The sequence below is a fragment of the Gobio gobio genome (genome assembly GCF_949357685.1).
Source record: "Gobio gobio genome assembly, chromosome: 16".
Classification (NCBI taxonomy): Eukaryota; Metazoa; Chordata; class Actinopteri; order Cypriniformes; family Gobionidae; genus Gobio; species Gobio gobio.
The window spans coordinates 1104263-1128742 of NC_137109.1; the positions used below are offsets into that span (position 1 = coordinate 1104263).

The following is a 24480-nucleotide window of genomic DNA, read 5'->3' on the forward strand; positions in this document are numbered from 1 at the left end:
ATCTTCAGTTCAAACCTGTCAGTTAAACTTCCACTAGTTAAAGCCGTTTGCCCTCTAGTCTACACATGTTTGTAGGGCTCTTAGTAAATCACTGACAGTAAAGTGAGTGTAAAGTAGTGTGACGTGTTGCTTGTCACAGTAAAAACACACTCGAGACAGAGACATTTCTCATGTGCGGCTGGACGGCTGTGAGCTGAAGCTGAACTGATTTTAGCAGCGTTTTCCTACAATCTGACCAAGTCTATTTTCAAACTGAAATGATTCTCTATTACTGACACAGTTAATAAAGCAGGTGTTGCTGTGTAAAGCTGTGACTGTGTGCTTTTGTTCTCTTTCCTCCTTTGTGTTAAACATTTTAATCAACTTTACATTTTGTTCTCACACAAACCCTTTGTTGCAATAAAGCTCAATGATAATTTCCTTTCATGAATATTTGAAAGGTTTGTTCTCATATCAGAGGTAAATGAAGCTCTCTTTAATATCACAGTGATGTTTCCTCACCTCAGGACACAGTTTGAGTCTCGTAGCTCGTCTCTGAGCCGCTGCTTTGAGTCTCCGATATTATTGCGTCTCAGATCAAGCTCTTTTAAAAACTGTAGCGCTTTTGAGTTAGTTAAAGACTGAGTTAAAGAAGAAACATCTGTAATGCCACAGGCCTGTAGACTAGAAAGACACAAACAGAGGAAGAGAGATTATCTCACAAACAAATCATTAAGATGAAGAATTTTACACAAATATAATGTGAACTCAGGCTCTTCATGAGATATTGAGTATAAAGTGTTTTAGTTTAACCTGTTAAAGTGATTTTAAGCATTTTGATTCTTGTTTGTGAATGTGACTGACCTCAATCTCTCCAGTTTACAGTGTGAATCCTTCAGTGCGTCACATAAGGGCTTCACTCCTGTGTTTTCTAGTTTATTCCCGCTCAGGTCCAGCTCTCTCAGGTGTGATGGGTTTGATTTCAGAGCTGAAGTCAGGATGAGACACTGTTTCTCTGTAATACTGCATCCACTCAGACTGAAGACAGAAAGAGAAAATGACTCAGATCTGTGACGATCATCTTATTGAAGAGCTACAGCATATAGTCTGTCATTTAGTCTATAGTTTCCATATTCAGCTTGTAATCGTGTCACATTAGTTCTGTTTGCTGGAAACTGTTGTTTCTTCTTTCATTTTGTAAACAATATTGTTTTAATCTCTGTTGTTTATTGTAGCAGCAGATGCAGATCTCATGATATTTCTGCAGAACAACATGTAGGGGAAGATGGGGAAGATGCCCCCCTTCAGAACAATGTGGATTTACTGTTAAACTGTAACATATTTAAAGAGAAGTTTAGCATGTGCAGGATATGATGATGCATCAGCCCAATAAATGTAAATTGTAAATGTAAATTACTTCTGATATAACTTTTAATAATATTTATACACATTTTAAAGTGTCATTAAAGGGTGCATAACACACAGTTTCTGCCTGTTATAAAAGATGATATAACTTAATATACAGGTGCTGGTCATATAATTAGAATATCATCAAAAAGTTGATTTATTTCACTAATTCCATTCAAAAAGTGAAACTTGTATATTATATTCATTCATTACACACAGACTGATATATTTTTGATATGATAAATGTAACAAGGTCAAAAGTTACTAAAGTTATCACTGGACTGATTGATCAAAGCTCGGTGTTAAGGGACTTACACTATAGCATGTTTCATACAATACACTAGCCCTTTAAGAAACGTGACTGTGTGACGTTCTGGAAGTGTCGCGAGAGTCGCCTGTAAACAGCGCGTTGTCACAACGTGGTTTGAATGCTGCTCATGCGGTGGAGAGTCGAAGCCATAAAAGCCTGCTTTACTATCAAAATAATGAGAAATATGCACATATAGTGGGTTAGGGTTAGGGTTAGGGTTAGGGTTAGGGTACATTCTTACCGATGTGAAGAAATCAGATCGACAATAGATCTCGAAGCATAAGTGTTTAACTATCATCAATGACAGTTTATCATTGAGATTATTTTGTTGTGCATGATGTGATTTGAACATTAAGTGATTGGTGGTCATTTTGGTTGATTATAGAGGGGAGAAGAGAGCTCTTTAGGTCTTCTGTTTCCTCGGGCCGAGTGTGAAGCAACAGAGTAAGTGTTATTAACTAATCAATTCTAAAAATTGTTTATTACTCATGTACATGTGTGTTTTATTGTAACCAGTAGATAGTTCTGGTGTTGTATGTTCCAAATGTTAAGGACTAGTGTTGTATTGTGTCTATTACTGTCCACAGAAGGGAAATTGAGTTCATCATTCCCTGTGGAAGTGTGTACAATGCTATAGTGATGCTATGATGATGAACAGTACGTTTGAATTATTTGATTTTTGAAGTGTTCAAGTGTTAATTCACTGTGATTGAGCTTGAGTGAATATTAGCCGATGTAATGCATTAATGTTACTGGGAAATGTGGCTTCTAATTTCATTTTTATGCATGTGTTATGTTACATAAGCAGCATTATTTGATCTTCTGTGCATGCTGACAAATCTTGTAACAATCTGTGTATTGGTTTTTTTCAGAATAAGAGTCCCCTATCTTTGTCTATGTTGGTTATATTCCTGTAATAGATTTGTTAATGTGGTGACTGAGAACAGAAAGACAAGAGAGACTCAGTTTGATGTAAAAAAAAAAAAGAACATCTTTATTGATTTCCACCACTGTAACAAGCTTTCCGACTAAACACCCTTAAGATTTGCATAGTTAACGCTGCGCTGTTCTAAGTGCAGTCTGGAATAAACAATCCCCTTAAATAATTTTAATTCCTGTGTCCGGTTTCGTCACTAATACTCTCACACCGGGACACACAAAGAAAGGATTTTTAGAAATCTTGGCCAACTGAAAAGTATGAACATGAAAAGTATGAGCATGTCCAGCACTCAATACTTAGTTGGGGCTCCTTTAGCCTGAATTACTGCAGCGATGCGGCGTGGCATGGAGTCGATCAGTCTGTGGCACTGCTCAGGTGTTAGGAGAGCCCAGGTTGCTCTGATAGTGGCCTTCAGCTCTTCTGCATTGTTGGGTCTGGCATATCGCATCTTCCTCTTCACAATACCCCATAGATTTTCTATGGGGTTAAGGTCAGGCGAGTTGGCTGGCCAATTAAGAACAGGGATACCATGGTCATTAAACCAGGTACTGGTTGCTTTGGCACTGTGTGCAGGTGCCAAGTCCTGTTGGAAAATGAAACCTCCATAAAGTTGGTCAGCAGCAGGAAGCATGAAGTGCTCTAAAACTTCCTGGTATGCGGGTGCGCTGACCTTGGACCAACACCAGCAGATGACATGGCACCCCAAACCATCACTGAATGTGGAAACTTTACACTGGACCTCAAGCAACGTGGATTGTGTGCCTCTCCTCTCTTCCTCCAGACTCTGGGACCCTGATTTCCAAAGGAAATGCAAAATTTACTTTCATCAGAGAACATAACTTTGGACCACTCAGCAGCGGTCCAGTCCTTTTTCAGGCGAGACGCTTCTGACGCTGTCTGTTGTTCAAGAGTGGCTTGACACAAGGAATGCGAAACCCATGTCTTGCATACGTCTGTGCGTAGTGGTTCTTGAAGCACTGACTCCAGCTCCAGTCCACTCCAGTGAATCTCCCCCACATTTTTGAATGGGTTTTGTTTCACAATCCTCTCCAGGGTGCGGTTATCCCTTTTGCTTGTACACTTTTTTCTACCACATCTTTTCCTTCCCTTCGCCTCTCTATTAATGTGCTTGGACACAGAACTCTGTGAACAGCCAGCCTCTTTTGCAATGACCTTTGCAAAGACCTGTGTCTTGCCCTCCTTGTGCAAGGTGTCAATGGTCGTCTTTTGGACAACTGTCAAGTCAGCTTCTTCCCCATGATTGTGTAGCCTACAGAACTAGACTGAGAGACCATTTAAAGGCCTTTGCATGTGTTTTGAGTTAATCAGCTGATTAGAGTGTGGCACCAGGTGTCTTCAATATTTAATTTATTTTACATAACGTCTCGGTTACGTATGGTAACCCTCGTTCCCTGAAGGAGGGAACGGAGACGTACGTCGGACGTACCGACGAATTGGGATCACTTCTGGGAGCCCCTATCAGCTTCGAGCTATCTAGAACCGGCCAATGAACAATTGGCGTGCGAGATTTGCATCTCGCGCTCCGCCCCGCGCCGCGGGTGTAAACAGGAAGCGAGAGCGAATGCACGCTGTTTTTCACTAAGGAGCCACACGTAGTGGCTCGACCTGCAGTGATGGTACAGCAACTGTGGCGACGGGACGTACGTCTCCGTTCCCTCCTTCAGGGAACGAGGGTTACCATACGTAACCGAGACGTTCCCATTCAGTCGGTCACGTTCGACGTACGTCGGACGTACCGACGAATTGGGATCCCCTATGGAAAACGCCATAGTTACTACCACTTCCAGCGCCCAGCGAGAGCCCCACAGACCCCGATCTGATGCGGGCGGGTAGGTTCACGCAGGGAGAGCCAAAGCTGCTGTTCCGCAAGACCCACTCAGCTGACTATATTGGATAACGCTGGGAAAGCGTGCCTGTGAAGGCAGCTGCGGAAGCCACATCATGCCCGGAGGGAGTTAACATGTGGAGAATACACGTATGGGCTGGCCGTGGGCAGCACAACATACGGAAGTCCCAGGGGTGGCCCCGGCCAACTAGGAGGGAGACAACACGTACCTGAGACGGCAGAGGAACTCTGCCGAGGGAAAGACACGGGCTCGCCGTAGGGAGCCGTACCGTGGAAGAATACACATATGGGACCGCCGTGGGGGTCACTACATACGGAACCCAGCCTAACACAAGTTCCACCAATGCATACGAGTGTTAGACCTGGCGTCGAACGCTCCGCCACGTCCGACTGCCGCGGGTTGCGGAGGACTCAACAGGGTTCGCCGTTCCGGGGAACTCGACTGGAGCAGAATAAGCGCACGCATCCGTCTACCATAGGGGAGGGAATGGCGCAGCAAGCCGACACTAGAACGGGCACTTCGGTGTTACTGACTATGGGAAGTGAGCACACAGGAAGAAACCGGCTCTACACGGAGGCTATAGAATCTAGCAAACGTGTTAGGTGTCGCCCAGCCCGCAGCTCTACAAATATCTGTCAGCGAGGCGCCACGAGCCAGCGCCCAGGAAGAGGCAACACCCCTAGTGGAGTGGGCTCTTAACCCGAGCGGGCAGGGCACGTCTTGGGATTGATAAACCAAGACGATGGCATCCACTATCCAGTGGGCCATCCTCTGCTTGGAGACAGCCTTTCCCTTCTGCTGTCCTCCGTAACAGACGAAGAGCTGCTCTGAGGTCCTGAAGCTTTGCGTTCTGTCCACGTAAGTCCGGAGAGCACGGACGGGACAGAGAAAAGCTAGGGCTGGGTCTGCCTCCTCCGAAGGCAGCGCTTGCAGGCTCACCACTTGGTCCCGGAAGGGAGTAGTGGGAACCTTGGGCACGTATCCAGGCCGGGGTCTCATGATCACATGAGAGTTACCGGGCCCGAATTCCAGGCACGATTCGTCGACCGAAAATGCCTGCAGGTCCCCTACCCTCTTGATGGAGGCCAACGCAATCAGGAGTATAGTCTTTAACGACAGGATTTTCAACTCAGCTGACTGCAGAGGCTCAAAGGGTTCTCTCTGTAGTGCAGTAAGCACCAGAGCTAAGTCCCAAGAGGGTATAGAGGGAGGACGAGGAGGATTTAATCTCCTCGCTCCCCTAAGGAACCTGACGATCAGATCGTGCTTACCTAGAGATTTTCCATCTACGAGTTCATGATTAGCGGCGATAGCGGCGACATAGACCTTGAGGGTGGAGGGAGACAGCCTTCGCTCCAACCCATCCTGTAGAAAGGTAAGCACAAAAACGATCGAACATCTTCGGGGGTCTTCTCGGCGAGAAGAGCACCAGTCGACGAACAGGTTCCACTTCAACGCATAGAGGCGCCTCGTAGAGGGGGCTCTAGCGGAAGTGATGGTGTCAACTACCGCCTGCGGTAGGTCACCTAGAACCTCCGCGTCCCGTCCAGGGACCAAACATGGAGTTTCCAGAGGTCCGGACGCGGGTGCCATAGGGTGCCCCGTCTCTGAGTCAGGAGGTCCTGTCTCAGAGGAATGGGCCAGGGAGGTGCTGTCGCAAGGAGCACTAGTTCCGGGAACCAAGTCCGGTTGGGCCAATACGGAGCGACCAACAGGACCTGCTCCTCGTCCTCCCTGACTTTGCACAGTGTCTGCGCAAGAAGGCTCACTGGGGGAAACGCATACTTGCGTTCTTCCCGGGGCCAGCTGTGGGCCAGGGCATCCGACCCGAGGGTCCCCTCGGTCAAGGAATAAAACCACTGACAGTGGGTCGTCTCTGGGGAGGCAAACAGGTCTACCTGTGCGGCCCCGAAACGACTCCAGATTAGCTGGACCGCCTGGGGATGGAGTCGCCATTCTCCCGGAAGTACCTGCTGACGTGACAGCTCGTCGGCCGCACGATTGAGCAGGCCCGGAATGTGAACGGCACGAAGCGACCTCAGATGCTTCTGACTCCATAAGAGGAGATGGCGGGCGAGTTGTGACATGCGACGGGAGGGTAGACCACCCTGTTTGTTGATGTACGCTACGGCCGCAGTGTTGTCCGTCCGGACCAGAACGTGCTTGCCTCTGAGCGGCACTTTGAAGCGGCTGAGTGCAAGACGAACTGCTAACAACTCGAGGCAATTGATATGCCATTGCAGTTGAGGCCCCGTCCACAGACCCGAAACTGCAAGCCCGTTGTACGTGGCACCCCAACCCGTGGATGAGGCATCCGTGGAGACAACGGAGTGCCTGGACACTTGTTCTAGGGGAACTCCCGCCCGGAGAAACAGAGGGTCCGACCACGGGCCTAAGGTTTGGCGGCACCTCGGAGTCACTTGGACGCGGAGGGAACCGCTGTGCCACGCCCATCTCGGGACTCGATCGTGTAGCCAGCGTTGAAGCGGTCTCATATGAAGCAATCCGAGCGGCGTTACTGCGGCTGCGGATGCCATATGCCCCAGGAGCCTCTGAAAATGTTTCAGTGGAACCGCTGTCCTGCCTCTGAACGAATTCAGGCAGTTCAACACCGACTGGACGCGCTCCTCGGTGAGGCGCGCTGTCATGGCGACTGAGTCTATCTCCATACCAAGAAAAGAGATCCTCTGCGTGGGGCAGAGTTTGCTCTTCTCCCAGTTGACCCGAAGTCCCAACTGGCTGAGGTGACTGAGCACCTTGTCCCTGTGTTCGCACAACTGCTCTCGCGACTGGGCAAGAATTAGCCAGTCGTCGAGGTAGTTGAGGATGCGAACGCCATGCTCTCTCATGGGAGCAATGGCCGCCTCCGCAACCTTCGTAAAGACGCGGGGCGACAGGGACAGGCCGAAGGGTAAGACGCGGTACTGATATGCCCGTCCCTCGAACGCGAAGCGCAGAAAGGGCCGGTGTCGAGGGAGAATCGAGACATGAAAGTACGCGTCCTTCAGGTCGATCGCTGCAAACCAATCTCGGGGACGGATGCACCTGAAGATGCGCTTCTGCGTTAACATCGTGAACGGCAGCCTGTGAAGGGACCGGTTCAGGAATCGCAGGTCCAAGATCGGTCGTAACCCGCCGCCTTTCTTGGGTACAATGAAGTACGGGCTGTAGAACCCGGACCTCATATCGGCTTGAGGGACCGGCTCTATCGCGTCCTTCGCCAGTAGGACAGCGATTTCCGCCCTGAGCACGGGGGCGTTCGCCTCCACTACAGTCGTGAAGTGAACGCCCCTGAACTTGGGGGGACGCCGGGCGAACTGAATCGCATAGCCGAGTCTGATGGTACGGATGAGCCACCGAGACGGGCTGGGAAGCGCTAGCCAGGCTCCCAGACTCCGAGCAAGGGGGACCATCGGCACCACAGACGTACCCGCAGCGGGGCAGCGAGGCGGAACGCAGGGATCCGGCTCGGACGACATGGGAGCGGCCCGAAGCGGGATCTGAGTGTGCTGTGCAACACTTACCTGCATCCGCGGAGGGGACGTGCGAGTGTGGGGAGGCCGCTTGTGTGCGTCCCGACAGCCGGCGTCCCCTGCTGGCGAAGGGAGAGGTACTTGAGGGTGGCGAGGCATGGGAGCGTCGACCACCGCCAAGCGCGCTCTCTTGGCACCCAGAGATATTGGAAACTGCTCTTTTATTGATGTTTTGGGTGCCGCTGGCACTGGGACCAGAGGCGGAACAGACAAACAAAAGATTTTACCCCGACCCTCCTCCGGGGGAAGGAGTGGTGCTGCAGCCATCTCCCTCAGAGCAGTTTCCTCCATCTCTGGGCGGCCCGTCTCAGGGTCGCTTGCGACGACGCTTGCCACCTGGCTTGGCAGCGGCCTGAGCGGGCTGGACATCCTTCCCACGGCCGGCCCCACGCCGTCGGCTGGTGGAAGGCTGCTGCGGTGCCTTGGCGGGGGCGGAGGCGGCGGCGGGTGGACTCGGAGGCGCTGCCGCCGGCGGCAGGGTGGAGGCAGCAGCGGGCCGCCGGGGCAGGATGTGCTTGATCGCCTCCGTCTGCTTCTGGGCGGCCGAGAACTGTTGGGCGAAGCTCTCGACCGCGTCGCCGAATAACCCAGCTGACGAGATGGGGGAGTCCAGGAACCGATATTTATCGGTCTCCCTCATGTCAGCCAGGTTAAGCCAGAGATGACGCTCCTGGACCACAAGCGTGGACATCGCCTGACCGATGGAACGGGCGGTGACTTTCGTCGCCCGGAGGGCGAGGTCCGTCGCCGTCCGGAGCTCCCGGAGGAGCTCTGGGTCAGGCCTACCCTCGTGCATGTCAAGGAGCGCTTGGGCCTGGTGGACCTGAAGCAGCGCCATGCCATGCAAGGCGGACGCAGCCTGCCCACAGGCCTTGTAAGCCTTCCCAGTCAGACTGGAAGAAAACTTACAGGCCCGGGACGGGAGACGTGGGTCACCGCGCCAGTTAGAGGCGGTCGCCGGACACAGTTGCATCGCGACGGCGCGCTCCACTGGCGGGATCCCCACGTAACCCTTGGCTGGCCAGGGTAGTGAGGGGGGAGGAGTCACTCGGCCGGTTTCTGGCAGAAAAAGGTGCCGTCCACGACCTCGTGAGCTCCTCATGCACCTCCGGGAAGAAAGGTGTCGGGGCGGGACGCTGAGAACCAGCGCGACCCACCCCGAGGAACCAATCGTCCAACCTAGAGGGTTCGGGACACGGTGGAGGGTTCCACTCGAGCCCAACCCTTTCGACGGCCCGGGCAAGCATAGCAGCCATCTCAGGGTCCGGGGCAGCCGTTGCCACTCTCCCAGAGGGAGGCAGTACAGCTGACCCTTCATCCTCCGAGGACTGAAACTCCCCCTCCGATGCAGCGATCGACATCTGCTCGTCTGCTGGAGCTCCAAAAGTCACCACTGGTCTCCCGTGGGAGGGTCCAGCGGGTTCTCTCGGAGGCTCTACCGGCTGCGGAGCTGAGGGATTAGGGGCCTGCGGAGGGTCACTCGGCGGGTTTGCCCTAAACGTAATCCTCAGATCACCCTGGCCATCCAAAGAAGCAGGTCCGCCCGGGTTAGGGGCAGCCCTGGTTCGTGGGATGGGTAAGGGGACTCCCCCAGCCCGGAGGTAGGAGAGTCTCGATCTTAGCTCCGAGATAGTCATGTTCCCGCAGTGGGAACACGAACTATCCACAAACGCCGCCTCAGCGTGCTGTGTGCCCAAACACGTGAGACAGCGATTGTGACCGTCAGCAGGGGACAGGGAACGACCGCATCCAGAAACGCACGGGTGGTAAGACATCCTGAAAAGGACGGCACGTCACCCGTGAACTCTTTTGTGAGGAAACGCTCTGCGCTGAAGCACTCAGGGGGAAACGCGACAGCGCACGGGATTGTGTGCAGCCCGTGCCTGTACTCAACAGGAAAAACGGCCAACCAGACCAACAGATTTGCTGTTGCTGTTAAAACAGCAGTTTTTCTCTGCTTGCAGAGGCAGCGATGAGTCAGCGCGGATCCCTGCTGAAATGTGCCGTCTCTCCAACACCCGTTTCCTCTGGATTCTCCGGTTCAGGAACAGTCTTGCTGATAGCAGCGATAAACTCAAGCGGTTTCGTTTGAGAGTCGTCTTCATCTGCCGTGTGGCTCCGAAGTGAATGACAGCGTGCATTCGCTCTCGCTTCCTGTTTATACCCGCGGCGCGGGGCGGAGCGCGAGATGCAAATCTCGCACGCCAATTGTTCATTGGCCGGTTCTAGATAGCTCGAAGCTGATAGGGGCTCCCAGAAGTGATCCCAATTCGTCGGTACGTCCGACGTACGTCGAACGTGACCGACTGAATGGGAACATTGGTTATTGCTAATGACATACAGAGTAATTAATCTACACTGTGAGCCCGGACAAGTTGAATCTACTTAAAAAATTGGAGCAAACTGGTTGCCCTAAAAATTTAGTAATGTGAACTAAAACGAGTACATTTAACTTAAATTTAAGTTAACATTTTAACTTAAACTTTAAACTTGTTTTAGTTAAAAAAATTCAGAACCTAGATAAAACTCCCCCTGCTGCTACTCTGATTTGCATTTGTGTAGCTCACAGCATGTTCATTTACATGATAAAGCCTCCCCTAGAATTAAGGGGAGGGGGGGTCATGGGGGGACAACTGCCAAGCAAGGCCCACGTCAATTTACGACAATTTACGGCAGTTTTCGGTGTTGCCTGCAAATTGCCGTGCACAGTCGTAAACCTGAAGTTCCACGGCAATCTACAGTGCCACATACTGACGAAAATCCCACTTTTCATGCAGTGAGGATTACCAAGGTACACTGGGAAGCATATCCCAGTGAGGGAATGCCAAGATGCCTACCCGTAGGGAGGACTTAGAGAGTACACATATGACCCGCTGTGGGCTGCATATGGGAAACTCTAGGGTACCAGCCGAAGGTGGATTTTTAACCCTAGGGGTGGCAGGGGCTTGCCAAGGGAAAGACACCTGCTCACTGAGGAGGCTTACGGTAGAAATACTCGTGTGGGGGTCGCCGGAGGGGAACCATGCACACGGGGCACCTGGCCGGACATGAGGGTCTGGGCTCGAAAGGGCAGACTGAACTGATGTCGGCGTCGACAGTGCTGGAGGAGCTCAGGGCTCTTGGGGAGCTCACCTGAGGAGAATATCGCACGTATCCAGTCCGTGGAGTGGAGTGGCGAGCAAGCGAAGACACCAGAGCCTGGTCCATTACCGGCCCCTCGGGGGGGCGAGTACATAGTCGGACACTGGCTCCACTCGGAGATTGTAGAATCTGGCGAATGTGTTAGGTGTCGCCCAGCCTGCAGCTCTGCAGATGTCTGTTAGCGAGGCGCCATGCGCTAGAGCCCAAGAGGAGGCCACACTCCGGGTGGAGTGTGCCCTCACACCAAGGGGACATGGTCGACCTTGCTGCTGCCAAGCCAAAACAATGGTGTCCACTATCCAGTGAGACAACCTCTGCTTCGAGAGAGCTCTTCCCTTCTGCTCTCCACCATAACAGACAAAGAGCTGGTCTGAGGTCCTGAAACACTGCGTCATGTCTACGTAAGCGCGGAGAGCGCGTACTGGACAGAGCAATGCCAAGGCTGGGTCTGCCTCCTCCAAAGGCAGCGCTTGCAGGTTCACTACCTGATCTCTGAAGGGAGTGGTAGGAACCTTGGGCACATATCCAGGCCGGGGTCTCAGGATCACGTGAGAGATAGCCGGCCCGAATTCTAGGCACGCTTCGTCAACCGAAAATGCCTGCAGGTCCCCGACCCTCTTAAGGGAGGCCAATGCGGTCAGCAGAGCCGTCTTCATCGACAGAAACTTAATATCGACCGACCGCAAAGGCTCAAAGGGAGGCCTCTGCAGAGCACTCAAGACTACTGAGAGGTCCCAAGAGGGTACGAGAGGAGAGCGAGGAGGATTCAGTCTCCTCGCCCCCCTTAGGAACCTGATGATCAGGTCGTGCTGACTTACCTTCTTGTCTCCCAAGGGGTCGTGATGGGCAGATATTGAGGCCACATAAACTTTCAGGGTGGAGGGGGACAGCCTTCGCTCCAGCCCCTCTTGGAAAAATGAAAGCACGGACCCGATCGGGCATTTCCAGGGGTCTTCTTGGCGGGAAGAGCACCAGGTGACGAAGAGGTTCCACTTCAACGCATAGAGGTGTCGTGTAGACTCTGCCCTAGCGGAAGTGATGGTGGCGACCACCGTAGGTGGCAGGCCACTCAAACCTGCCGCGTCCTGTCCAGAAGCCACACGTGGAGCTTCCAGAGCGCTGGACGCGGGTGCCAGAGGGTGCCCCGTCTCTGAGAGAGGAGGTCAGGTCTCAGAGGGATAGGCCAGGGAGGGGCTGTCGCAAGGAGTAGCAGTTCTGAGAACCAGGTCTGGCCGTGCCAATACGGGGCGACCAACATGACCTGCTCCTTGTCCTCCCTGATCTTGCACAGTACTCGTGCGAGAAGGCTCACTGGGGGAAACGCGTATAAGCGCAGGCCCTGGGCAGGCCCCCATCCGTGCCGAGCGTGCCTTCTCCCGGGATGTGGATAGCACGAAGGGACCTCAGGTGCTTCTGACTCCATAAAACGAGATGGCGGGTGAGTTGAGACATACGGTGGGAGCGTAGACCGCCCTGGTGGTTGATGTACGCTACAGTGGCCGTGTTGTCTGTCCGGACAAGTACGTGTTGACCCCTCAGCAACGCTCGGAAGCGATGCAGGGCGAACTGTACTGCCAGCAACTCGAGGCAATTGACATGCAGAAGGCGCTGGGGTCCTATCCAGGAGCCTGCGGCTGCTTGTCCATTGCATATGGCACCCCAGCCCGTGGTGGAGGCATCTGTTGATACAACAATATGCCTGGAAACTCGTTCTAAGGACACACCAGTCCGTCGAAAGCTGAGGTTCGACCACGGGGTGAGTGTCTGTGAGCAGGCCCGGGTTACTTGGACCCGGAGCGTGCCAGACCGCCATGCCCATCTCGGGACTCAATCGCGTAGCCAGTGCTGAAGCGGTCTCATATGTAGCAATCCGAGCGGCGTCACCGCGGCTGCAGATGCCATATGCCCCAGGAGCCTCTGAAAGTGTTTCAGTGGAACCGCACTCTTGCTCTCGATTTGACGGAGGCAAGTCAGCAGAGACTGCGTGCGCTCGCTCGTAAGCTGCGCGCACATGGCGACCGAGTCGATCTCCATACCGAGAAAAGAGATCCTCTGCACGGGGCAAAGTTTGCTCTTCTCCCAGTTGACCCGAAGGCCCAGACGGGCTAAGTGGTGGAGAACCAGATCTCTGTGTTTGCAAACCTGCTCTCGAGAGTGACTCATTATGAGCCAGTCGTCGAGGTAGTTCAGGATGCGAACCCCGTGCTGCCGGAGGGGCGCAAGGGCTGCCTCGGCAATCTTCGTAAAGACGCGAGGGGACAGAGATAGCCCGAATGGGAGGACCGCGTACTGGTATGCCCGCCCCTCGAAAGCAAACCGTAGGAACGGTAGGATGGAGACATGGAAGTAGGCGTCCTTCAGGTCGATCGCTGCAAACCAATCGCCGGGACGAACGCATTCAAAAAGGTGTTTCGCTGTCAACATCTTGAACGGAAGCCTGTGTAGGTAACGGTTCAAGATGCGCAGGTCCAGGATTGGTCTTAACCCACCGGTCTTTTTGGGTACAATGAAGTAGGGGCTGTAGAACCCGGACTTCATCTCGGCTGGAGGGACAGGCTCGATTGCACCCTTCGCCAGTAGGGTGGCAACCTCCGCTCGCATGACAGGGGCATTGGCCCCGACCATAGTAAAGCGGACTCCCCGGAAGCAGGGAGGAGCCGGCGCGAACTGAATCGTGTAGCCGCGCCTGATTGTCTTCGGACCCAGCGGGACAACACTGGAATCTGAAGCCAGGCTCCCAGGAACTGCACCAGCGGGGTCATTCGGACTACAGACGTACCCGGTGTGGGGCAGCGATGCAGCGTTACCGACCCGGAAAAGGGAGGCTGTTGGGCGTCCCGGTGTAGGGGTGCGGTTAACGGCTACGTCCTGACAGAGGAGACCAGGGAAGGACGCATGTTCCACTGGGGTCTGCTCTGCCAGGGAGCTGGCAACAGAGAGGGATGCGAGTGGCGGGACCCGTGGGTGGCGCGCACTGTCATCACCGATCTCTGGGGGCTCAGGGTCCTGCTACCATCTCCTGGAAAGAATTTCCCATCCCTGAGCCATCCGTCTCATGCGCCACTTGGCCTGGCATTTAGCAGTGCGCGGGGTGGCCTGAGGGGACTGGGACGCCTTCCTACGGCTTCCTCCACGACCCGGCCCGGGTGATGGCTGCTGCTTGGGCCGGGCGGGAGGGGCGGGAGCCTTAGGAGGGCGTCCTCGGCGGCGAGCAGGCTGAGGCGACTGTGCCGGCGGCTGGGTGGAGGCAGCATATGGCCGCCGGGGCAGTATATGTTTTATAGCCTCAGTCTGCTTCTGGGCGGTTGAAAACTGTTGGGCAAAGTTTTCAACCGTGCCGCCGAAGAGGCCAGCCTGGGATATGGGGGCATCGAGGAAACGTGTCCGCTCGGTGTCCCGCATATCGGCCAGGTTAAACCACAGATGTCTCTCCTGGACCACGTTTGTGGACATCACTTGACCCAGGGAGCGTGCAGTCACCTTCATCGCCCAGAGAGCGAGGTCGGTGGCGGAACGCAGCTCATCTAAGAGCCCCGGATCAACTCCTCGTGCATGTCCCTGAGGATCCTGGCCTGGTAGACCTGGAGGATCGCCATGGCATGTAAAGAGGCGGCAGCCTGCCCCGCAGCTCTGTGCGATTTCGCCACCAAGGTTGATGTGAATCGACAGGCTTTGGAGGGGTGCTTAGGATCACCACGCCACGTTGAAGCGCTCTGCGGACACAGTTGCATCGCAACAGAACGTTCAACCGGGGAGACCCCAGTGTACCCGTTGGCCGCGGCCCCATCAAGGGTGGAGAAGGCGGAGGAGACTGCAGATCGATCACGGGAAGACAACGGGGACTTCCAGGACCGGGCAATCTCCTCATGCAGCTCGGGAAAGAAAGGTATTGGGGGCGGGGACTGACGTGAGTCAGCGCGGGGGTAGGTCCCCAAAAACCAATCATCGAGCCGCGAGCGTTCGGGACAGGGTGGAGGGTTCCACTCTAAACCTAGACTCGCGGCTGCCCAAGACAGCATGGCTGTCAGCTCTGGGTCCGACTCGGGCAATGCTGGCGCGCCCAAAGGCGGCAGCACAGCCGAGTCATCATCCTCAGAGGACTCGAGCCCACCTTGTGATGCAGTGACCGACATCGCATCATCCTCTGGAGCACCAAACGAGATGCGCGGGGTGCCGGAGCAGGCCCCGCGATCTCAGCCTGGATACTCGCGGGTTGCGGAGCGCTAGAGGGGGGTGTGGCCCGAGGCATGAGCGTCGGGGCTTTGTTCCACACCGTGACCCTCAGATCACCCTGACCACCTGCCGAAGTACCGCCCACGGGGGGCACGGTAGATCGGGGTGTGGTAGAAGGGACTTTCACTTCGTTACGAAGATCCGTAAGTCTTGACCGCAGCACCGCGATGGTCATGTTCCCGCATTGGGAACATGACTCATCCACAAACGCTGCTTGAGCATGCTGAACGCCCAAGCATACCAAGCAGAGATTGTGCCCATCAGAAGGACTCAACGACCGGCCACACCCAGAAGTACACGGGCGAGACATCCTGAAAAGGACGTGCCACGTGCAAGCTCTTTTATGAGAGGAAGCTTCGCAGAGACGCCGAAGCGCCCAGGGACCACACACCAGCTGTCAGACGGACCACTGCGCAGATCAGCAGGCAGGCAGTATGATGATCACTGGAACGCGCCGTAGACACCAACGCCTCTGGAAAGCTGTTCGCCTCGAAGGCTGACAAAGACTCAGTTAGCAGGCTTGAAGGAGTGAAGAGATACTCTTGGCTCCAAAGCAGAAACATAATGCGATGTTGCTAGCGTACTTCTTTATATACCCACGCGGTGGGGCGGAGTTACGCATGCAAATTCCGCATTCCCATGGCATTGGCACGCCATTGGGCGCTGTTAAACACCTCGAAGGTAATTGGCTTCTAGGCGAAACCCCCATTCGTTAGTCACTAACGTACGTTGTAGTGACTGAACGAAAGGGAACTTTGTATTCAACATATTACAATGTCACTGATAAATATTTTCCAGACACACAAAATTAGATAAATTAACCTCAAAACCATTTCAGCTGATTAAACCTCACAAATGTTGATTTTCAGAGGAAATTAAAATGTTAAAAATAGCATAGCCATTCATCAAAAGTGTTGAGATGAGATTTTGTCTCGTCTATGGTCAGGAGAAAAAATGAAGGTTGTGGTGGGTCATCTTGCCCCGGGGGGCATCTTACCCAGACTTACACAATCAGTTCCTTGTTTCAAATACTTGAAATGCAATTATTTACTAGTTCAACACTTAATTTTAATTGTGACCAATGGCAAAGGCCAGAATATGCAATGCTACAGTATAAATGATGTGACTTGAACTAAACAGTGAACTGTAATCACACTGTAACTGTACAGTATAATGATACTAACTGTAGTTTCTCCAGCTGTGATTGTGGGTTCATCAGTAGATCACTGAGGTTTCTCACTCCAGAGTCTCCTAGTTTATTCCAGCTCAGGTCCAGCTCTCTCAGGTGTGATGGGTTTGATTTCAGAGCTGAAGTCACAGCAGAACAACCTTCATCTGTCATATAACAGGAGCTTAACCTACATTAGGAGAAATGAGAAAAACAAACTCTTTATTCTGTTTCATTCAAATATCAAAACACTTTTTCTTTCTTGTCTGTGAATGTGACTGACCTCAATCTCTCCAGTTTACAGTGTGAATCCTTCAGTACGTCACATAAGGGCTTCACTCCTGTGTTTTCTAGTTTATTCCCGCTCAGGTTCAGCTCTCTCAGGTGTGATGGGTTTGATTTCAGAGCTGAAGTCAGGATGAGACACTGTTTCTCTGTAATACTGCATCTACTCAGACTGAAGACAGAAAGAGAAAATGACTCAGACCTGTGATGATCATCTTATTGAAGAGCTACAGCATATAGTCTGTCATTTAGTCTATACTTTCCATATTCAGCTTGTAATCGTGTCACACTAGTTCTGTTTGCTGGAAACTGTTGTTTCTTCTTTCATTTTTTTAAACAATTCTGTTTTAATCTGTGTTGTTTATTGTAGCAGCAGATGCAGATCTCATGATATTTGATGGGGAAGATGCCCCCCTTCAGAACAATGTGGATTTACTGTTAAACTGTAACATATTTAAAGAGAAGTTTAGCATGTACAGGATATGATGATGCATCAGCCCAATAAACTTTTACAGAATGTGTAAATGGCTTCTGATATAACTCCTAATAATATTTATATACATTTTAAAGTGTCATTAAAGGGTGCATAACACAGTTTCTGCCCGTTATAAATGAAAAGCTGAGAAAACTTGCATAACACCAAGTTGTCTGGTGGAAAACAATTAATCACTGAGAGGACACTTTTTCACAGACGACGTCGCACAGCGAATCAACTGAAAATAGCCTTAATTTATATGAATTTCCCTTCTCCTTTTTCCCACATCCCACTCAACCTCATGCTGAGAGATCACCCAAAATCTGTGTGATTTGGATGTAGGTTCTCACTGTACAATATTATATGTGTTTGATATCGTTTGAAATGTCTCAGTGCGACTGGTACAACAATCTCGTCCCCACAGAAATATACAAGAAGATTAGAGTTTTTAGAGCTTAGAGATATTTTGCATATTATGATGGGTGTGGCTTTTGGAGCCATTTGGTCTCTTCTTCAATTCAGGCAAATGGGAACTTGATCCAATTTAAATTCCCTTTATCATCATGTATTTCCATTTGAAAGAGGTTTCGGTCTGGTCTGAGTTACTTAAAGCGATACAGCAATGAGTTCGGGGCGCAACACTTTAATAAGTTTGGCCCGTAACACAGCGAATGCTCTGTGTTACGTAATATTCAAAAAGTCAGTAAATCTTTCAGTCTTTAGGCTATTTTGGAATATTTGATGTTATGTATGGATTATCTTTGAATTGATTATGTAATTGGCATTATACATTTACCTGACTGTTCATAAAATTGTTACATTTTGATCCTTTCTGAATTACTCTGTAATTAATCTCCAGAACGGAACGAAATAATTGCAACAAAAGGTTAAAACAGAATGATTAAATGTGTGACTAAATATTAAATATAAATGACCAAACAACCAATTGGCATTCTATCCTAAATTCGACAATATGATAAATGGAGTCAGATAAAGAATATTATAATCAAATCCATTTTGCCCAGCGGAAACACAAACGCGCAGCGACCTTCAACCGCAGCTCGTTACCGTTCATTGGAGCGAGATTTTAGCGGCCTTACATAAAAGACAAATACGATTCTTTCAGAAAACAGCCGAGCTTGTGGAGGCGTGCAGAAGAGTCACGAGCATGCACACACACACACACACACACACACGCGCGCGCGCACCCGCACAAACTATACGTTGGTGTTGTTCACATTATATGCACTTAATGCACCGATTGCCAACAAAACACACATTTGATGCAGCTTCACTCACTGTCTGCGGTTTCCACTTATGACCGGTAACAAACACACACACTCACACACACTCACTCACTCACTCACTCACTCACTCACTCACTCACTCACTCACTCACTCACACACACACACACACTCACCGCCTGCAGTTTCCACTCATGACCGGGAACAAACACACACACTTGCAGAACGTCTCGGGTTATGACTATAACCCTTGTTCCCCGAGAAGGGAACGAGACACACTGATGACACTTTGGGGAACGCCCCTCGCGTAAAGCGTCTGAAGAAACAGTAGAATCAGTAGAAATGGGTGTTGCGTGATGACGTAGTATGTGACGGCATACCTGGAAGATACAAAGAGACGTCTGAACGCAACAGAGATAGCGTTCTTTGCGATGAAGCGAGCGCTCTGATGATTGGGTGGACAGGAGACGCAGTGTCTCGTTCCCTTCTCGGGGAACAGGGGATATAGTCATAACCCAAGACGTTCCCCTTCGAGGGAACTCGAACTGCCTGACTGGGAGGCAAGATGGCCCTTACCATGCCAGGGGCGAACTCCAGGCAAGTCGGCGTGATAGCCAAGGCCTGGAGGTCCCCCACTCTCCTCAGAGAAGTGATGGCAAGGAGAAAGGCCACCTTGAAGGTCAGTATTCTCGCCTCAGCCGACTCCGGCGGCTCAAAGGGGGCCTCAGCCAAACCCTCGAGCACCGCCGACAGGCCCTCTTCTAGGTACTGGGCCCCCTCAAGGGCCAAACCCAGAGACCCCACACCTCTGGCCGGGGGTAGGCTTAAATCGTGCCCTCGGCCTGAGATAGCAGGTCCCTCCTCAGAGAGACCTGCCATGGGGGACCGTCCCGCAGGTAGATGATGTCGGGGAACCATACTCAAGTGGGCCACCGGGGTGCTACTAAGAGAAGGCTGATGCCCTCCCGGTGGATACGCTTCAGAACTCCTGGGAGCAGAGTGATCGGGGGAAAAGCGTACAGACGTAGCCTCGGCCACATCTGTGCCATGGCATCCAGCCCCAGCAGGGCCGGATGAGTGATGGAGAACCACAGCAAGCAGTGGGACGTCTCTTGAGACGCGAATAGATCCACTTCCACCGGGCCCAACCGCTCGCACATAGCCTCCACCACCTTGGGGTGGAGTCGCCATTCCCCGGGCCTCAGCCCCTGCCTCGACAGGATGTCTGCTCCCTAGTTTTGGTCCCCGGGGATGTACATCGCCCTAAGGGATGACAACCTCCCCTGGAACCATAGGAGAACCTGATGCGCCAGTCAGCAAAGAGGGCACGACCTCAGGCCCCCTGGTGGTTTAGATACGATACTGCCGGCATGTTGTCGGATCGTATCAGGACATGGTGGCCACGGAGGTCCGGGAGACAGCTCTACTTTAGAGCTTTGTAGACCGCCAGCATTTCCAGGCAGTTGATGTGCCAGGAAGAACGCCGGGTGTCCCACAGACCTCTGGAAAAGCGGCCTTCCATGACCGTGTCCCAACCAGTGAGGGATGCGTCTGTCGAAATGGTTTCCCGGCAACATGATGCTCCCAGCACTAGCCCCCGGGACAGGAACCAAGGTCTCTTCCATATGACGAAGGAACGAAGGCATCTGATCGTTACCCTGATCATACAGAATGGTCTTCCCCTCAAGGAAAACCTCCCTGGTTCCCAGCCACCACTGTAGGGGTCTCGTGCAGCAGGCCAAGATAAATTCTGTTGGACGCAGCTGCCGCAAGTCCCAGCAGTTCTAAACTGCTACACAGTGATGCCCGAATGGAGGAACCTGATAATGATACGCTTCGCCCCCGAAAGCGAACCTCAGGAATCCCCCGTGACACAGAAGGATGGAACATGGAAGTATGCGTCCTCTCTAGATCCACCGTGACAGACCAGTCCTCAGACTGGATCTGAATCACGACACTCAAGCATCTTGAATCTGAATCTCCTTAGAGAACGACCCAAGTACCTCCGATCTAAAGTTGGACGCAACTGGCCATCCTTCTTAGGAACTATGAAGTACCGGCTGTAGAACCCGGACTCCCTGACTGGTGGAGGAATACGTTCAAAGCCTCCTTAACCAACAGGGAGTGTACTTCCTGTTCCAATACCCGCACCTGCTCTGGGCCGACCACAATCCAGACCACCCCGTTAGACTTCGGGTGAGGGAACTGAACTGCGGCCTGTAACCCCGTTCTACAGTACGCAGGGCCCATGCAGATATATTCGGAGGCATAACCATGTGCCGAGATAATCTGCTAAGGGAACCAGCCTCTCGAGGCCGGCCTCGGGTGTCAACCGAGCCTCCTCCCCGACCCCCTGAAGCGGCTAATCGGCAGGGCGAAATCGAGGAAGATTTTCGGTGTGCGTACACGTTTGCTGGACCGCCGCAGGTCTTGCTAGAGGCGGCTGGTGCAGCGCGCGTGTGCTGATAAACGATGTGGCCCGAAGCGTACTAGATGGCGGGAGCACAACATCGATTCCCAAAAGCTCCACAGGGGAGGCGACCTCGATCGCTCCTACCCGGGAGAGGGGGCCGGCCAGCAGGGGCCTCATCTAAGGGAGCAGCTCGACAGGGCCGCAACCTCCAATCTTAGATGGATATCCAGACAAGTCAAACACGCTTGGGTGACAGACTGATTAAAGTATCTAACTTAACAAAGTCAGATAACATGACACTCAATTCCTCAGAATTAAATGTCATCATAATCACCCAACCCGTGCAACGTGGTCTGAATGATAGGCTGAGTAAAAAATATATCTAACTCCTCAAAGTCAGATAATATTTTAATTGAATTCCTCGGAATTAAATGCAGCCATAGTAAGGTGAAACATGGTCTGAATGATAGGCTGAATATCTAACTCCTAAAAGTCAGATTTTATTTAATTCCTCAGAATTAAATGCAGCCATAATCATCAGACGATACTGTTTTATTGTATTATATACGGCTCGAAAATCACACGTTGCCTCAGCAACGTGGCTCAAGCAGTTATAATACAGTTGGCTTTTATCCCTTGAGAAGAAAGCCAAACAGTATCACATTTCACAAATACGGTGAAACATGGTCTGAATGATAGGCTGAATATCTAACTCCTCAAAGTCAGATCATATTTCATTTAAATTCTCAGAATAAAACGCAGCCACAATCATCAGACGATACTGCTTTATTGTATTATATACGGCTCGTAAACCACATGTTGCCTCAGCAACGTGGCTCAAGCCGTTATATATTACAATTGGCTTTCATCACTCGAGAAGAAAGCCAAACAGTATCACATTTCACAAATACGGTAAAACATGGTCTGAATGATAGGCTGAATGTCTAACTCCTCAAAGTCAGATCATATTTCATTTAATTCCTCAGAATTAAATGCAGCCACAATCATCAGACGATACTGTTTTATTGTATTTAAACGGACTCATAAACCACACGTTGCCTCAGCAACCAGGTTCAAGCCGTTATAATACAACTGGCTTTCATCCCTCGAGAAAAAAGCCAAACAGGCGCGAGGCTGAAACACCCGAAAGGCGCACGGCAGTACGCGTCGAGATATTTCTCAATGAAAACAACCCGCCCCCTCAGGAGCTGACTGCATGCCTCGCACCCACAGTATCCCTCCTCACCGTGTCACGTTGTATCACTCTAATAGCAGACCAAAACCTGCGTGCCGCATCTGCAACGCAAGGTTGAATCTGCATTAGGAATTAGGAATACGGAGCCCATCTAATTCCTCAGAATCAGACAGCTCACGCATCGGGTCCTCCACCCCGGGGGAAGAAGCTGCAGAGCGGGCTTCCACGCGGGGAAGGAGAACAATGGAGCTGTCACCGGGAAGGAGAAGATGCCTAAGCACTCTCAAGTTCCCTTGACAGACCCATCTGCGAGTCCATGATAGATAAACCATGCTGCCTCAACAGCACGGGACCGGCCATGGAATTCGCGAGCCCTGCATGCTTGTGAAAACAACGTTGGTAGATAACAACACCAAATACTCTCAGACTGGTAACACAGAGCGCTAACGCTGAAGAGCAAAAAAGCTATCTCTGTTGCGTTCAGACGTCTCTTTGTATCTTCCGGGTGTGCCGTCACATACTACGTCATCACGCAACACCAATCGGATTAGGCTGATTCTACTGTTTCTTCAGACGCTTTTATGCGAGGGGCATTCCCCAAAGTGTCGTCACGATGAAGCAGTTCAAGTTCCCTCGAAGGGGAACTCCGGAAACACAAACTGCATCCACTGTTCCCTTAACACTGGGTTATTTGTGAAGCTGAACAAGGTGAGCTTTCCCTCACACACACACACACACACACACACACACACACACACACACACACACACACACTTCTTTAGTGACATTGTTAATCTCGTGTCTAAAAACACAACGCCAGCACCGCCGATGGCTCCCGTAACCCGAACGAACCTCAGTGATGGACGCCCTCTTGCTCTCACCCTGGGTGATGTGTGTGTGTGTGTGTGTGTGTGTGCACGCATATATCAAGAAGAAGTGCACACAGAAGGAATCCCGCCCTTTATGACGTCATACAGGGCCATACTCAAACTTTCTGAAGCTTGTTTGAATCCTGAAGGAGTGTATTTTGCACAGAAATATTCCGTCATGCGTCCAAATCTTTTTTTATTTTTTTATTTTGTCTGTGTTTGGCATGAGAATCAACTCTTTAACAGTAAATAAGGGAGAATGCATGAAATAGCAATAGACCCCTCCTTTAATGTAAAATACTAAATCATCAATTCTATTTAACATTACAAAATCAGGAGAAAAAAAATGAAGGTTGTGGTGGGTCATCTTACCCAGGGGGGCATCTTACCCAGACTTACAGTGTATACAATCAGTTCATTGTTTCCAATACTTGAAATGCAATTATTTTCTAGTTCAACACTTAATTTTAATTGTGACCAATGGCAAAGGCCAGAAGATGCAATGCTACAGTATAACTTGAGCTAAACAGTGAACTGTAATCACACTGTAACTGTACAGTATAATGATACTAACTGTAGTTTCTCCAGCTGTGATTGTGGGTTCATCAGTAGATCACTGAGGTTTCTCACTCCAGAGTCTCCTAGTTTATTCCAGCTCAGGTCCAGCTCTCTCAGGTGTGATGGGTTTGATTTCAGAGCTGAAGTCACAGCAGAACAACCTTCATCTGTCATATCACAGCAGCTTAACCTACATTAGCAGAGAGAGAGAGAGAGAGAGAGAGAGAGAGAGAGAGAGAGAGAGAGAGAGAGAGAGAGAGAGAAAATAAAATAAAATAGTCTTTATTCTGTAAAGTCACATCATCTTCATAAGCAAATAAAACAGAGGGAGTGAGATCATCATTATTTCACCAGATCACAAAATACTAAAGTGAAAAATGTTGCACAAATATAATGTGAACTCAGGTCATGTCAGGAAATGTTATATCAGCTCCAGTAACATTAGTATTAAGAGTAAAGTAAGATTATAAATGATCAATCCTCACGTCAGTGTGTTGAGTTGACAGTGTTTATCCTGCAGTAGAGCAGCGAGCTGATTCGCTCCTGTGTCTCCAAGTTCATGTCCACTCAGATTCAGCTTCCTCAGGAGTAACGGGTTTATACCCACAACTCTATTCACATACTGACAGGCTTCATCTGCAGCAGGACTCAAAAACCTGCAGAAGGGAAGATGAAGCGGATTCAGTTCAGTTCTCAACTAAACCTGCTGTAATGAACACATCCAGCCGTTGCTGCTGAGGAAAACCATTTTACATGATCTTTGTCTTCAAATCACAGTCAACTGTGATGCAACAACAGATTGAACAGCTTATTGTTTTACTGAAATAATATTTCTATAATTTATTTTGTATGTTATTTGAT

The 24480-nt window shown here is 51.0% G+C and overlaps 1 protein-coding gene across 1 annotated transcript in view; it reads right to left on the reverse strand.

The window, feature by feature from the left end:
* LOC307139816 (NACHT, LRR and PYD domains-containing protein 12-like) overlaps positions 1–24480 on the reverse strand; it is an 80378-nt gene that overhangs the window by 1024 nt on the left and 54874 nt on the right. The window contains exons 9-13 of the mRNA XM_079838926.1: positions 24105–24275; positions 23636–23809; positions 16863–17036; positions 16596–16769; positions 502–663 (exon numbers count right to left, since the gene is read on the reverse strand). Of these exons, the coding sequence (XP_079695052.1) occupies positions 502–663; positions 16596–16769; positions 16863–17036; positions 23636–23809; positions 24105–24275 (855 nt within the window). The remainder of the gene's footprint in view (positions 1–501; positions 664–16595; positions 16770–16862; positions 17037–23635; positions 23810–24104; positions 24276–24480) is intronic.